The following is a 17,124-nucleotide window of genomic DNA, read 5'->3' on the forward strand; positions in this document are numbered from 1 at the left end:
CTGCCTTCATCCCTCCTGCCCTCCATCGCCCAGCATCCCGCATGACCCAGGCGGGCAGTGAGCCCCTCCATCTCCTCCCCGCTCCCTTCCTTCTCTAACAAAGCGGAGACCTCACCTTGAGGATGCCGGCCATGTCCTCGCCTTCCCGGTAATCCTCTCTGCAGGATCAGGCGATCGCTCCTTCCAGCTCAGCTCCAGAAGCCGCCATCCATGGCCGGGTACCGAGCTCCTGCTTGCCGGCTGCAGCGCCACCTCCCTCCCCGCAGTGAGAGATCGTGGCCCGGAGCCAGCACAGCACCTCCCCCGGTCACATGGGGCTCAGGCCGGGGGTCCCAGCATCATCCTCTGCCGGCCGGGGGCTGGAGGCGTGTGAGCCAGGATACAAGAGAGACCACCACAAGCCGTGTATACAATGTACACAGCCGCCAGTATAACCAGTACATACCTGTCAGTGTACCCGGTATATACCCACCAGTATAACCAGTACATGCCGCCTAGTGTACCCAGTATATACCCACCAGTATAACCAGTACATGCCGCCCAGTATATACCCGCCAGTGTACCAAGTATATACCCACCAGTATATACCCGCCAGTGTACCCAGTATAAACCCACCAGTGTACCCAGTATACACCCACCAGTGTACCCAGTATATACCCGCCAGTATAACCAGTACATGCCGCCCAGTATATACCTGTCAGTGTACCCGGTATATACTCACCAGTATAACCAGTACATGCCGCCCAGTGTACCCAGTATACACCCAACAGTGTACCCAGTATATACCCGCCAGTATAACTAGTACATGCCGCCCAGTGTACCCAGTATACACCCAACAGTGTACCCAGTTTATTCCCGCCAGTATAACCAGTACATGCCGCCCAGTGTACCCAGTATAACTAGTACATGCCGCCCAGTGTACCCAGTATATACCCGCCAGTATAACCAGCACATGCTGCCCAGTGTACAATGTATATACCAGCCAGTGTATTCAGTATATACCCTTCAGTGTACAATGTATATACCCACCAGTGTACCCAGTATATACCCTCCAGTGTACCCTGTATATACCCTTCAGTGTACCCTGTATATACCCACCAGTGTACCCTGTATATACCCACCAGTGTACCCAGTATATACCCTCCAGTGTACCCAGTATATACCCACCAGTGTACCCAGTATTTACCCTCCAGTGTACCCAGCATATAGCCTCCAGTGTACCCTGTATATACCCTTCAGTGTACCCAGTATATACCCTCCAGTGTACCCAGTATATACCCTCCAGTGTACCCTGTATGTACCCTCCAGTGTACCCTGTATATACCCTCCAGTGTACCCAGTATATACCCTCCAGTGTACCCAGTGCATACCCTCCAGTGTACCCTGTATGTACCCTCCAGTGTACCCTGTATATACCCTCCAGTGTACCCAGTATATGCCCTCCAGTGTACCCAGTGCATACCCTCCAGTGTACCCAGTATATACCCACCAGTTTACCCAGTATATACCCACCAGTGTACCCTGTATATACCCTCCAGTGTACCCAGTATATACCCACCAGTGTACCCAGTATCAAGTATATACCCACTGATGTATCCAGTATATACCCACCAGTGTGCCCATTATATACCGCCAGTGTACCCAGTATATACCTGCCAGTGTGCACAGCATATACCTGTCAGTATACCCAGTATATTACCACCAGTGTACACAGTATATATCCACCAGTGTACCCAGTATATATCCTCTAGTGTACCTAGTATTTACTCTCCAGTGTATCCAGCATATACCCTCCAGTGTACCCAGCATATACCCTCCAGTGTACCCAGTATATACCCTCCAGTGTACCCTGTATATACCCTCCAGTGTACCCAGTATATAGCCTCCAGTGTACCCAGTATATACCCGACAGTGTGCCCAGTATATACCTGCCAGTGTGCACAGCTTATACCTGTCCGTATACCCAGTATATTACCACCAGTAGGCACAGTATATACCAACAAGTGTACCCAGTATATATCCTCTAGTTTACCCAGTATTTACCCTCCAGTGTACCCAGTATATACCCACCAGTGTACCCAGCATATACCCTCAAGTGTACCCAGTATATACCTGCCAGTGTGCCCAGTATATACCTGCCAGTGTGCACAGCATATACCTGTCAGTATACCCAGTATATTACTACCAGTGTACACAGTATATACCAACCAGTGTATCTAGTATATACCCAGCAGTGTACCCAGTATTTACTCTCCAGTGTATCCAGCATATACCCTCCAGTGTACCCAGCATATACCCTCCAGTGTACCCAGCATATACCCTCCAGTGTACCCAGTATATAGCCTCCAGTGTACCCAGTATATACCCGACAGTGTGCCCAGTATATACCTGCCAGTGTGCACAGCTTATACCTGTCCGTATACCCAGTATATTACCACCAGTATTCCCTGTATATACCAACCACTGTACCCAGTATGTACCCACCAGTGTGCCCAGTATGGACCCACCAGTGTACCCAGTATCAAGTATATACCCGCCAGTGTACCCATTATATACCATTAGTGTACCTAGTATATACCTTCCAGTGTACCCAGTATATAGCCTCCAGTGTACCCAGTATATAGCTACAAGTGTAACCAGTATATAGCTACAAGTGTAACCAGTATATACCCGCTAGTGTGCCCAGTATATACCTGCTAGTGTGCACAGCATATACCTGTCAGTATACCCAGTATATTACCACCAGTGTACACAGTATATACCAACTAGTGTATCCAGTATTTACCCACCAGTGTACCTAGTATGTACCCACAGTGTACCCAGTATATACCCACCAGTGTATCCAGTTTATACCCACCAGTGTACCCAGTTTATACCCACCAGTGTACCTAGTATATATCCACCAGTATACCCATATATACCCACCAGTGTGCCTAGTACATACCCACCAGTGTACTCAGTATCAAGTAACTATATACCCACCAGTGTGCCCATTATATACCCACCAGAGTACCCAGTATATATCCACCCGTGTACCCAGTATCAAGTATATACCCACCAGTGTACCCGTGTACCCAGTATCAAGTATATACCCACTAGTGTAACCAGTTTATACCCAGCAGTGTGTTATATGTGCATGCTATAGGTAAGTGACATGGGTGCTCCCGTGTATTTTCTTAATCTCTGACATAATAAAAGATACGTCCTCTTCTTACAGATGTGGAGCTGATACCATCGCAGTGTCGCGGACTATTATTTTATCTTCCGTAGATGACAGAAGGCAGATACCACGGTCGTGCTGGAAAGTGCTGCTGACTGACATTATCACTGGTTCACGTCTTTTTTCTTTTAATTTCCTTTGTTTTTTGATTGATTTTTCTTTTATTGCGTTTCTCTGCTGAAATAATATATTTACTTGGAAAATAAAGTCATGATGGAGGCGACGCATTCAGCCGATATCAAACACCTCTGCATGTGACTAGACGTCTCGCTGACTCTCATCCCCACAATGTCATGTGTTTTTTTTTTTATTTCCTTAAAAGTTATAGGAAATGTTTTCAAAACTGCTGTTATGCAAAAGAGAACTTAGAGTAGTCCCAATAAAATAGAAATCTCTAACTTAAACTTAAAGAGTACCTCTCACCGCTCCTGACAGGCCTGTTTTAATAGCTTTATGCATTCCCCATGTAATAACAATTCCGGAGAATCTATTCTTATGGCTCTATGTTGTGCCGTTCCTTTATTATTCCTGCTAGAAGTTATGAGTGAATTGCTAGCAGTCTGCAGTAAGGGTACTGAGGGGAGGCAACCAGTTGGGGGAGGGGGGGGGGGTCCCTGCACAGACTCACTCTATCCAATCAGTGCTGCCATTGTCAGACTGTGCAGGTACCCCCCCCCAACTGGTTACTGCCCCTCTGTACCCTTACTGCAGACTGCTAGCAATTCACTCATAACTTCTAGTAGAAATAATAAAGGAATGGTACATCATACAGACATAGGAACAGATGCTCCAGAATTGTTATTACACGGGGGATGCATGTAGCTATTAAACCAGGCGTGTCGGGAGCGGTGACAGGTCCCCTTTAAAGGGCATCTGTCAGCAGTTTTGACAATGCTAAACTGCTAGTTACTTCAAAAAAAATGAAAAAACCTTGAACAAAATACATAATAAACACATCTTTATTGTGATAATTCAATTAATAAAATAGCAAAAAATATACATTATATAATTATGTGTTTATATTATTTTGGTCAAGGTGGTTTTTTCCCCATTTATTTTGTGGTAACTAGTGTTAGATGTAGACTTTTCTGATTGGTTTCAACAGTGAGCCCAGCTTCTTTTTTTTTTTGGCGTTTCATGCTAAACTGCTGATAGCACTTCGTAGGGGTCAGGGAGGGGATATTGATGGCCTTTCCTCAGGATAGGTCATCAGTATCAGATCTGAAAATCTGGCAATCAGCTGTTTGAAGAGATTGCGGTGCTCCGGTGAGCGCTGCGGCCTCGTCCTAGACCCGTGATGTCACGTTCATCTATCACATGGCCAAGGAGCATCTCAGTCCCATTCAAGTGAATGAGGCTGAGCTGCAATACCAAGCACAGCCACTAGCCAGTGGATGGCACTGTGCTTGGTAAGCTGCAAGGAGTTTGCAGATCAGTGGTGGTGCCGGGTGTCTGACCCCAGCTGATGTGATACTGAGGACCTATCCTGAGGATAGATCATCAGTATTAGGGCTCATGCACACGACTGTATGGCTTTTTCAGTGTTTTGCAGGCCGTTTTTAACGGATCAGTTTTTCCGTTTTTTGTTTCAGTAGTGTTTCCGGTTCCGTTCCGTTTTTCCGTATAGCATATACAGTATACAGTAATTACATAGAAAAAATTGGGCTGGGCATAACATTTCCAATAGATGGTTCCGCAAAAACAGAACGGATACCGAAGACATACGGAGTACATTCCGTATGTGTTCCGTTTTTTTTTTTGCGGACCCATTGACTTGAATGGAGCCACGTGATTTGCGGGCAATAATAGGACATGTTCTATCTTTGAACGGAACGGAAAAACGGAATGCACATGGAGACTCTTCAGTTTTTTTTTGCTGACCCATTGAAATTAATGGTTCAGTAAAAGTAACGCATACTGAACACAAAAAACGTTTGTGTGCATGAGCCCTTAGAGACCAAGCCGTTCCGATGGAGACTGTAGGTGGCCAGGAACATGGCAACAGCATGGGAATGGCAGATGGGTGAGGTACAACTATTGGGGTTGTCAGCTCCTAGGCTGGTTTGCCCCTTTAAGCTCAAAGAGGATTATCTAAACTGCATGGAATTGTATTCGCCTCACAGCTATATGAAGTATTAGGTCTGTACAGTTTTGGATTATAAATCAATATTTCAATTCTCTGACAGCAAGCATTTATTAAGAAATATACACCATTTTTCGCATATTTAAGGAGCAGATTTTGTCGCAAATGGGGTTTTGGCGGCAAAATCTGTGCCTTTTTCCTGCTTACGCTAGTTATCTGAGGTGGCGGAAATAGGGGGCGTGGTGTGGTTGGCATAAGAGCGTTTCATTTACCATTTTCTGCACCAGTTTATGGTAGTTTATTAAACCATGGCAGCAAGGGAGCTGGCATAGTTTAAAGAGGACCTTTCACCTATTCTTACCCTATGAACTAACTATACAGACATGTAGAGCGGCGCCCAGGGATCTCACTGCACTTACTATTATCCCCAGGCGCCGCTCCGTTCTGCCGCTATGCCCTCCGGTATCTCCGCTCACTAAGTTATAGTAGGCGGAGATTTCAGTCACTAAGTTATGGTAGGCGGAGTCTGCCCTAGCGCTGGCCAATCGCAGCGCAGAGCTCACAGCCTGTGAGGTTATTTTCTCCCAGGCTGTGAGCTCTGCAATGCGATTGGCCAGCGCTAGGGCAGACTCCGCCTACCATAACTTAGGGAACGGAGATACCGGAGGGCATAGCAGGAGAACGGAGCGGCGCCTGGGGATAATAGTAAGTGCAGAGAGATCCCCGGGCGCCGCTCTACATGTCTGTATAGTTAGTTCATAGGGTAAGAATCGGTGAAAGGTCCTCTTTAAACCATGTCGCACGTCCGGCAGAACCAGACGCCAAAGTCAAGTAGGCGCATCCGTCGCCAGTGCAGAGGTTATAAGACCAGCGTATAAATCGCCAGTCTTAATAAATGACCCCCAAAAACAGAAATGTGAACGAGGCCTAAGTGAGGCCTTGTGACATCTCAGCGATGCAGAGACACCTAGTGGCCATTTTGTATAAAATTCTCCAATAAACGATCAACTCTGAATGTCTCCAAAATCCCAGCCCTTTCTGACAACAGTTAAGTCCTACAGCTGCGCGTTTTCTCCAATAATTCTGCTCTCTCTACCATCAAAGACGTTTCAAAGTTTATGAAATAAAAGCCTGATTAAACTGCGCACGGTCCGCCGACTGAATGCTAAAGAGGCGCGCCATACTGCCACTCTTCGCTTGAGATGACACATCGAACGCCTGTGAAAGTTTTAATGATGCTGCGTGCAATCATGCCGTTAATGGACTGAGCAACGAGCGCATTGTCTTTTTGCGCCATATGCTTCCTCCGCCACGGATTCCGCTTAAACGTTACGATCTGAAATGCTAATATTCCAATCAGCGGCATTAACGTTAATGGCGGTTTGTGTTAATTCACCTCTGACGAGTTTTTAATGAGTTACCGCAGCCAAGGGCAGAGGCAGTGGACCTGAAAGCTGTTAAACTGGAAGGAAAGAGCTCGATTAACATTCATCCGCGGTCATTGTTCCACAAGTAACTCGACCTTTGTGTGCCAGTCTGATCGCTCCGTTCTGCTTCACCCTCGCCGCCCGGAGAAGGCGCCCAGCGCAGACAACGGGTCTTTGTCTGATAATGAACAATCAGTTCCTGGAGGAGAGCACCTAAGACGTTATAGACGGTAGGGCAGCATCTTCTCCTGACCTACATTCAGCGCTTTTCATCCTTTCTTGACTTTGAAAGTGGTTAAAGGGGATTATCTACAATCGCCATTACAGTCGGCTTCGGAATCTGCAGACATTCATTACATGGTAGATTTAAAGAAACCAAAAGGAAAGATAGTAAAAAGAATTTCTTGCTAAAGAAGCACTCCAGTGTCATTTTTAGCCTTTATAGTGCAACATTGGCTATTATTAAAGGGGTTGCCCCACAAAAAATATTCAACGTTTTTCAAACCAGCACCTGGATCTGAATACTTTTGTAATTGCCTGTAATGAAAAATTTACTATAGCCGGTGAGTTATTCAATGAAATGTATCTGTATAGCGCCACCTGCTGTTTGCTCTTTTTCTCCTTTTTCTTTCATGCTCACTGAAATGGAGGCACATGCTCAGCGCCATCCTTCAACTGCCACCAGCTGCAGCAGAAAGGACACGCCCCCTGGAAAGTGCACCCCCGCCCAGATGCCTGCTTGAAATAAATCTAGCAGAGCAATTAGAGCAATGAATGAGGAGATCTCTGGAACCATGTGAGGTGCAGGGCTGGTTCTAGCTTTGTTAGATAGAGATTGTCACGGACTGTATGATGTCTGATTTTCATTTTTTACATTAATCATAGGATAACCCTTTAACCACTTGCCATCTGGGCCATTTGCCCCCTTCCTGACCAGGCCAAATTTTGCAAAACTGACATATCTCACTTTATGTGGTAATAACTTTGGAACGCCTTTACTTATCCAAGTTATTCAGAGATTGTTTTCTCGTGACACATTGTACTTCATGATAGTCATAAATTTGAGTCAAAATATTTCACCTTTATTCACAATTCACAATTTTCTAAATTTCAATTTCTCTGCTTTTAAAACAGAAAGTGATACCTCATAAAATATTTATTACTTAACATTTCCCATATGTCTACTTTATGTTGGCATCATTTTGGAAATGTCATTTTATTTTTTTAGGACGTTAGAAGGCTTAGAAGTTTAGAAGCAATTCTTAAAATTTTTAAGAAAATTGCCAAAACCCACTTTTTAAGGACCAGTTCAGGTCTGAAGTCACTTTGTGGGGCCTACATAGTGGATACCCCCATAAATGACCCCATTGTAGAAACTACACCCCTCAAGGTATTCAAAACCGATTTTACAAACTTTGTTAACCCTTTAGGCGTTCCACAAGAATTAAAGGAAAATGGAGATCAAATTTTTAAATTTCACTTTTTTGGCAGATTTTCCATTTTAATCAATTTTTTTCTTTAACACATCGATGGTTAACAGCCAAGCAAAACTCAATATTTATTACCCAGATTCTGCGGTTTACAGAAACACCCCACATGTGGTCGTAAACTGCTGTATGGGCACACGGCAGGGCGCAGAAGGAAAGGAACTCCACATGGTTTTTAGATGCCATGTCCCATTTGAAGCCCCCTGATGCACCCTTACAGTAGAAACTCTCAAGAAGTGACCCCATTTTGGAAACTAGGGGATAAGGTGCCAGTTTTATTAGTACTATTTTTGGGTACATATGATTTTTTGATCATTCATTATAACACTTTATGGGGCAAGGTGACCAAAAAATTGGTTGTTTTAGCACAGTTTCTATTTATTTATTTTTACAGCGTTCACCTGAGGGGTTCAGTCAAGTGACATTTTTATAGAGCAGATTGTTACGGACGTGGCGATACCTAATATGTATACTTTTTCTCATTTATTAAAGTTTTACACAATAATAGCATTTTTGAAACAAAAAAATTATGTTTTAATGTGTCCATGTTCTGAGAGCTATAGTTTTTTTATTTTTTGAGAGATTTTCTTATGTAGGGGCTCATTTTTTGCGGGATGAGGTGACGGTTTTATTGGTACTATTTTGTGGGACATACGCGTTTTTAAACACTTGGTGTTGCACTTTTTGTGATGGAAGGTGACAAAAATTGCTTGTTTTGACCCAGTTTTTTTGTTTTACGGTGTTCACCTGAGGGGTTAAGCTCATGTGATATTTTTATAGAGCTGGTTTTTACGGACGCGGCAATACCTAATATGTATACTTTTTTTTATTTGTTTCACTTTAACACAATAATAGCATTTTTGAAACCAAAAAAATGATGTTTTAGTGTCTCCATGTTCTAAGAGCTATAGTTTTTTTATTTTTTGAGAGATTTTCTTATGTAGGGGCTCACTTTTTGCGGGAAGAGGTGACGGTTCTATTGGTACTATTTTGTGGGACATATGCGTTTTTTGATCACTTGGTGTTGCACCTTTTGTGATGCAAGGTGACAAAAATTGCTTGTTTTGACAGTTTTTTTTTTTTTACGGTGTTCACCTGAGGGGTTAGGTCATGTGATATTTTTATAGAGCTAGTTTTTACGGACGCGGCAATACCAAATATGTCTATTTTATTTTTTATTTTTTTTTAAAAAAAAATTTCATTCCTTACTTGGGGACTTTTTTCTTTACATGTGAAACTTTTTTTTATTTTTTTATTTTCAACCTTTTATTTTTATTATTTTACACTTTTCGTCCCCCATAAGGTCATACAAGACCTCTGGGGGACATTTACTTCACTTTTTCTTTTTTTTTTCACTGTTGATTTCTCCTGTAACTGGGGCTGACATAGTAGCCCCAGTTACAGAAGAAATGCACCCCCCAGAGAGGCTGTACAGCGTAATTCTGCGCTGTACAGCCTCACAGCAGGGCTGATCGAGGTCTCTGAAAGACCTCACACAGCCCCTGCACTCTCCGGTCCCGGCGGTCACATGACCGCCGGGCCGGAACAGGAAGCACATAGCGCTTCCTGCTCTGCATACACAGCGCTCGATGAGCGCTGTGTCTGCAGCGATCCGGAAGGCAGGGACACCTGGGCACTGTCCCTGCCTCCTCTCTGGGTTGCCCTGCTGTCACTGACAGCGGGCAACCCGATCAGCAGCTGCACGATTAGCGTGTAGCTGCGATTTCTGAAAGGACGTTTTAAAACGTGCTTTCAGAAATAGAGGTCCACCCATAGGACGTTTATATCCTATGGGCGGACGGGAAGTGGTTAAAGAATAATTTAGAGGCTCTTGTGTATACCTGTGCCATTTATGGGTTTTCTGCCACCTTGACTCCCTCTTCCCCTCTGATATAGTTCCCCTAATGCAGCCTACATTACCCATGATGCTGCTGGCTTTGCACAGAGGGGACAGAGACTCCTCAAACTGCACTTGTTCCAAGGGTGGTAACATTAGGCTACTTTCACACGTGCGGCAGAGGATTCTGGCAGGCAGTTCCGTCGCCGGAATGGCATTTGTCAGGATCCTGATCTGTATGACAAATGCATTGAAATGCCGAATCCGTCTCTCTGGTGTCATCCAGAAAAACGGATCCGGCATTTATTTTTTTCACATTTTTTGCAGTCTGAGCATGCGCAGACCGCAATGCCGGAAGACTGAATCCGGCATTCCAGCAAGTGTTCTGGAATTTTGTTCTTGAATTTATTATCTCCGTCGTGGAAAGGCAAAAATACTGAACTGAAGACCTCCTGATGCATCCTGAACGGATTAGTCTCCATTCAGAATGCATGGAGATAAAACTGATCAGTTCTTTTCCGGGATTGAGCCCCTCGGATGGAACGCAATGCTGGAAAAGAATAACGCTAGTGTGAAAGTGCCCTTAGTGACATAGAACATCTGTTCCAAAACACACACCACAGAGACTCTGTGTATCCTAATTGATGCCGTTTCAGCCTCCCTCTCCTGCCTCTTGCTTGTGATAGGCTTCTCCTCGTCAGTTCTTAGAGACAGGGGACTGCAATGTGAAGCAGCATCTCCCAGGATACACTGGAGATTCTGTACACAGAACTCACATATAGTATAGACAGTGTGAGCCAGGGGAGTTTTTAAAACTCTGCAGCTAATGATTGTAGGGGTTCCACTCTTTTGTCCTTTTAGATAAGGTAGAAATTATATCTTCAGAATCAGTCTATGTATGGGGGGCACGCAGAGGAACAAGGAGAGTAGAACTTGTTGGGGAGGGATCTGAGAGTTGCCAGGTGAGATATGATAGATGTTGATGTAATTCTGGAGTTCACAGGAAGTCAGCCATACAGGATAGCAAGCTCTGGACTGGTAGTCACTTGATCCAGGTATCTGTAATTAAAGGGTTTAAAGGGGTTGTCTCACTTCAGAAAATGGCATTTATGTAAACAAAGTTAATTCAAGCCACTTACTAATGCATTGTGATTATCCATATTGCCTCCTTTACTGGCTTTATTCATTTTTTCCATTACATTATTCACTGCTTGTTTCCATGGTTACGACCACCCTGCAATCCAGCGGTGGTGGTCGTGCTTGCACACTATAGGAAAAAAAAGCGCCGGCCTAAGCATACTCCCGCATTCCTGCCTACCAGAGAAGCTGCCGCCTTTTCCTATAGCGTGCAAGTACGACCACTGTTGCTGGATTGCAGGGTGGTTGTAACTATGGAACCGAGCAGTGTATAATGTGCTGAAAATATGAATCAAGCCTGCAAAGGAGGCAATATGGAGAATCACAATACATTAGTAAGTGCCTTGTATTAATTTTGTTTACATCATAAATGCCATTTACTAAAGTGAGAGAATCACTTTAAATTTACGGATTGGGGAGAAACAAATTACACTGCTAAGAATATCGCCGGTGGGTTAGCAATATATATTAAAAAAAATATGAACATTGACAGGTCTTTCTTGTGCAGTTTTGTGGTTAGTGATGTTCCCTATGCAAATCTCTGTAATGCAAAAACTACAACATGCTGCGTTTTTTGTCCGGCTGCCTCTCGGCTTGCTTGCCGTGCTGTGACCGGACCTCCGGCCTGCCCCATTATAGTGAATAGGGCCGGAGTGGACTTCCGGCGCCACAGTGGGCTACCGTTAGTACGGATCCAGCAGGCTGTTCCCCCGCCGGACCCTGCTACCGCAAGTGTTAAAGTAGCCTAACATGGTATAGTGCAGCGCACTGCAATGTCTGCACTGACCACATAAGGTCACAGTCACACGGAATACTTTATATTTAGACTGTATATGTTTGGTTTCTCTGCACTTTTCATGTAAATTAATATAAAAAAAAATTCTAGTATAGTTCAGGCCCAGTCAAGACTGTATATATACTAGAGCTCAGTGACGCTGTGCCCATAGTACCCTGCTGTGACCAGTATTTTATTTGATATATTACGTATATTACAATTTAGACTTCTCTTTGGTGTCAGTTTCTAAATCTCAGTTTATTATTTACTAGTCCCAAATTCCCTTAACCACATCATTTCAACCCATTTATGCCCAAACACTATTTACCACTATTCTGTACATGTCGTTTTAAGGACTAGTTTTTTTTTATTTGATCCATATGATTTTTCACAGCTCCTTTCCCTCATGCACACGGACGTGTCTGTACTTCTGTCGGATACTTTCTGTTTACATTCCATATGTATAACAGAATAACACTGCAAGCAGCATTTTTCTACCCGCGATATGGTGCGGAGCAAGACGGATCCGTCCTGGCACACAATGTAAGCCAATGGGGACGGATCCGTTTTCTGTGACACAATAGAAAACTGATCCGTCCCCCAATGACTTTTAATAATGTTCATGACGGATCTGTCATGGCTATTTTAGAGATAATACAACTAGATACCTTCATGTCGGATGCATGCGGTTGTATTATTGTAAAGGAAGCGTTTTTGCTGATCCATGACGGAGCTGCAAAAAACGCTAGTGTGAAAGTAGCCTTAGGCCTATTGCACACGACCGTATGGCTTTTTCAGTGTTTTGCGGTCCGTTTTTCATGGATCCGTTGTTCCGTTTTTTGTTTCCGTTGTGTTTCCGTTTCTGTTCCGTTTTTCCGTATGGCATATACAGTATACAGTAATTACATAGATAAAATTGTGCTGGGCATAACATTTTCAATAGATGGTTCAGCAAAAAACGGAACGGAAACGGAAGACATACGGATGCATTTCCGTATGTGTTCCGTTTTTTTTGAGGACCCATTGACTTGAATGGAGCCACGGACCGTGATTTGCGGGCAATAATAGGACATGTTCTATGTTAAAACGGAACGGAAAAACGGAAACGGAATGCATACGGAGTACATTCCGTTTTTTTTGCGGAACCATTGAAATGAATGGTTCCGTATACGGACCGCAAAAAACGGCCAGTAAACGGGAAAAAAAAAACGGCCGTGTGCAATAGGCCTTAGTCAGCATCTGACCGCATCTTTTGTCCGATGTCCCATTTTATCTCTGTGGTGCGGCAGCCATCTGCGGTGAGACTTCTGTTCCATGTTCTTCCGTGTGTTCAAAGCACCTAAAAGACAATATGGACCACTGGCAATAAGTACTTCCTTTATCTGTGCAAGAGTTTCTTCAGCAGCTGCAGCATATATAATTCTGTTCAGTGCAGGGCAAAGTTAGATTAGATGGCGTCCCTATTTGTGGCCCCCAATGTATGGCACACGCTTACTTTCTAGTCCACACAGCCATCTTCAAGTGCTTGCCGACATCCTTCCATATGTTACTCATCAATATTCATTCATTTGCCCTGTTGTGCTCACGGCAATGGTGTCACAGTGCGACCTGCAACATGCTGCGACTGCGACGAGACAGTCACAAAAAATCCAGACATGTCGGATTTTGTGTCGCAGGTCGCGCACGACTTTTCCTCCATTGAATTTCATGGAATTTGCAGACAACACGCGACTTAGCTGTGTTTTCACATCCAAATCACAGCTGTAAAATAGTCACAGCAACTTGTACACATTCATGCGCATGCAACGCATAGCCGCCTAGGCATTTCCTAAAGAACACAAGTATCCTCCTACATGTTTGCTCACATTCAAACACAGAGACCCATGCACTCACACACATAGAACATGTAGCTATGTTTGCTGTAGCTTATACTGTCCATCTGTGTGTGACCTCGGAAAGTTAGATCATGAGCCTTACCGGAGAAGGGGACCGAGTGACAAGTTGTGCACAGCGCTGTGGAATATATTGTCAGTATGGGGGGGGGGGGTCACCTTACTTGCACAGTAACTGCAAATACATACTGTGACATATATCATTCTCACACACACAAACACATACTGTGACACACATACAGTTAGGTCCATATATATTTGGACACTGACACAATTTTTGTTTTTATTACCTGTTCACCAAAACATATTCAAGTTATAGTTATATAATGGGCATGGACATAAAGTCCAGACTTTTAGCTTTCATTTGAGGGTATCCACATTAAAATTGGATTAAGGGTTTAAGAGTTTCAGCTCCTTTATGTGGCACCCTGTTTTTTAAAGGGATCAAAAGTAATTGGACAATTGACTCAAAGGCTGTTTCATGGGCAGGTGTGGGCAATTCCTTTATTATTTCATTCTCAATTAAGCACATAAAAGGCCTGGAGTTGATTTGAGGTGCGGGGCTTGCATTTTGAAGATTTTGCTGAGAAGTAAACATGCGGTCAAAGGAGCTCTCCATGCAGGTGATACAAGCCGTCCTTCATCTGCGAAAACAGAAAAAAAACATCCAAGAAATTGCTGCACTATTAGGAGCGGCAAAATCTACAGTTTTGTACATCCTGAGAAAGAAAGAAAGCACTGGGGACCTCAACAATGCAAAAAGACCTGGACGCCCCGGAAGACAACAGTGGTGGATGATGGCAGAATAATTACCGTGGTGAAGAGAAACCCCTTCACAACAGCCGACCAAGTGAACCACACTCTACGGGATATAGACGTATCAATATCCAAATCTACCATAAAGAGAAGACTGCATGAAAGTAACTACAGAGGGTTCACTGCACGGTGCAAGCCACTCATCAGCCTCAAGAATAAGAAGACTAGATTGGACTTTGCTAAAAAAAAAAATATCTTAAAAAACCAGCACATTTCTGGAAGAACATTCTTTGGACAGATAAAACCAAGATCAATCATTACCAGAATGATGGAAAGAAAAAAGTATGGCGAAGGTCGGTACAGATCATGATCCAAAGCATACCACATCATCTGTAAAACACGGCGGAGGCAGTGTGATGGCTTGGGCATGCATGGCTGCCAGTGGCCCCGGGGCCCTAGTGTTTATTGATGATGTGACACAGGACAGAAGTAGCCGGATGAATTCTGGGGTTTTCAGCGACATACTGCGCGCTCAAATCCAGCCTAATGCAGCCAAACTGATTGGTCGGCGTTTCATAATACCGATGGACAATGACCCAAAACATAAAGCCAAAGCAACCCAGGAGTTTATTAAAGCAAAGAAGTGGAATATTCTTGAATGGCCGAGTCACCAGATCTGAACCCAATAGAGCATTTCACTTGTTAAAGACTAAACTTCAGACAGAAAGGCCCAGAAAACCAACAGCAACTGAAAACCGCGGCAGTAAAGGCCGGGCCGAGCATTAAAAAGGAGGAAACACAGCGTCTGGTGAGAGTTCAAGACTTCTGACAAACTGGTATAGAAGGAGAGAGGGCCCTGCCCGCGAGGCTTACAATCTACATGGTAAGGGAGAAGGACACAGTAGGTGCGGGTGAAGTTGGTCATGGCGGTATAGAGGCAGCAGGGTCACGGGTTGTAGGCTTGTCTAAAGAGGTGGTTTTCAGGCTTCCTTTGAAGGATTCCACTGTAGGTGAGAGTCTGATATGTTGGGGTAGCGAGTTCCAGAGTATGAGGGATGCACGGGAGAAATCCTGGAGGTGATTGTAGGAAGAGGTGATAAGAGGAGAGGAGAGAAGGAGGTCTTGTGTGGATCGGAGATTGCATGTGGGGATGTATCGGGAAAGTAGCTCAGAGATGTAGAGAAAGGACAGGTTATGGACGGCCTTGTATGTATTTGTTAGTATTTTGAACTGAATTCGCTGGACAATGTGAAGGGATTGGCAGAGGGGAGAGGCAGAGAAGTAATAGGGTGAGAGGTGGATTAGTCGGGCAGCAGAGTTGAGGATAGATTGGAGGGGTGCGAGAGTACTAGATGGAAGGCCACAGAGGAGGATGTTGCAGTAGGCTAGATGGGAGATGATGAGGGCATGTACAATCGCAGACTCAAAGTTGAGGAAAGTGCGGATGCGGGAGATGTTTTTCAGTTGGAGGCGGCAGGTGGTGGAAAGGGCTTGGATGTGCGGTCGGAAGGAGAGGGCAGAATCCAAGGTCACTCAAAGGCAGCGGAATTGGTTGACCTGGGAGAGTGTGCAGCCAATGATCATGATAGATAGGTCTGTTGGGGGGATTGAGCAAGATGGGGGAAAGATGATGAATTCTGCTTTATCCATGTTAAGTTTTAGAAACCGAGAGGAGAAGAAGGAGGATATGGAAGATAGGCATTGTGGGATTCTGGATAGTAGGGTGGTGATGTCTGGACCAGAGAGGTAGATTTGTGTGTCATCAGCATAAAAGTGATACTGAAAGCCATGGGGCTTTATGAGATTTCCCAGGCTGAATGTGTAAATAGAGAAGAGCAGGGGTCCTAGGACAGAGCCTTGCGGGACACCAACAGAGAGGGAATGAGACAAGGAGGTGGTGTAAGAGTGGGAGACGCTAAATGTCCGCTCTGTGAGGTAGGATGTGATCCAGGAGAGGGCCAGGTCAGTGATGCCAAGAGATGAGAGAGTGTGTAACCGAAGGGAGTGGTTGACAGTGTCAAAAGCAGAGGACAGGTCAAGGAAAAGGAGGAAGGAGTAATGTTTTCTGGTTTTGGCTGTTAGTAGGTCATTGGTGACTTTGGTGAGGGCAGTCTCTGTTGAGTGGTGGGGTCTAGTGATGAGCGGCAGGGGTTATATTCTAATTCGCTAAATTTCGCAAATATTTCGTAGAATATTTGTCGAATACTTGCGAATTCGAATATTCGTTATATTCTACTTTTTTTTTACTCTAAAAATCGGCAAGGTAATGATCGCGTAATATGCGAATATTATGCGATCAATACAGGCGTGGGTCAAAAATGAATATATAGCACTATAGAATATAGTGCTATATATTAATTTTTAGAATATTCGTCATGTTTTTCCATCTGAAGTCATGATTCCTCCCTGCTTAAGTTACTTAAGCAGGGAGGAATCATGACTTCAGATGGAAAAAAAATGACGAATATTAAAAAAAACTAATATATAGAGCAATATAGCTAATATAGTGC

General features: G+C 44.1%; 1 protein-coding gene across 1 annotated transcript in view; it reads right to left on the reverse strand.

The window, feature by feature from the left end:
• ST6GALNAC3 (ST6 N-acetylgalactosaminide alpha-2,6-sialyltransferase 3) overlaps nucleotides 1–205 on the reverse strand; it is a 207,170-nt gene extending 206,965 nt beyond the window's left edge. Inside the window, exon 1 of the mRNA XM_040408822.1 lies at nucleotides 116–205. Within this exon, the coding sequence (XP_040264756.1) occupies nucleotides 116–133 (18 nt within the window). The 5' untranslated portion in view covers nucleotides 134–205. The remainder of the gene's footprint in view (nucleotides 1–115) is intronic.
• Between the last annotated feature and the right edge of the window lie 16,919 nt (nucleotides 206–17,124).

The sequence above is a fragment of the Bufo bufo genome, chromosome 9 (assembly GCF_905171765.1).
Source record: "Bufo bufo chromosome 9, aBufBuf1.1, whole genome shotgun sequence".
NCBI lineage: Eukaryota > Metazoa > Chordata > Amphibia > Anura > Bufonidae > Bufo > Bufo bufo.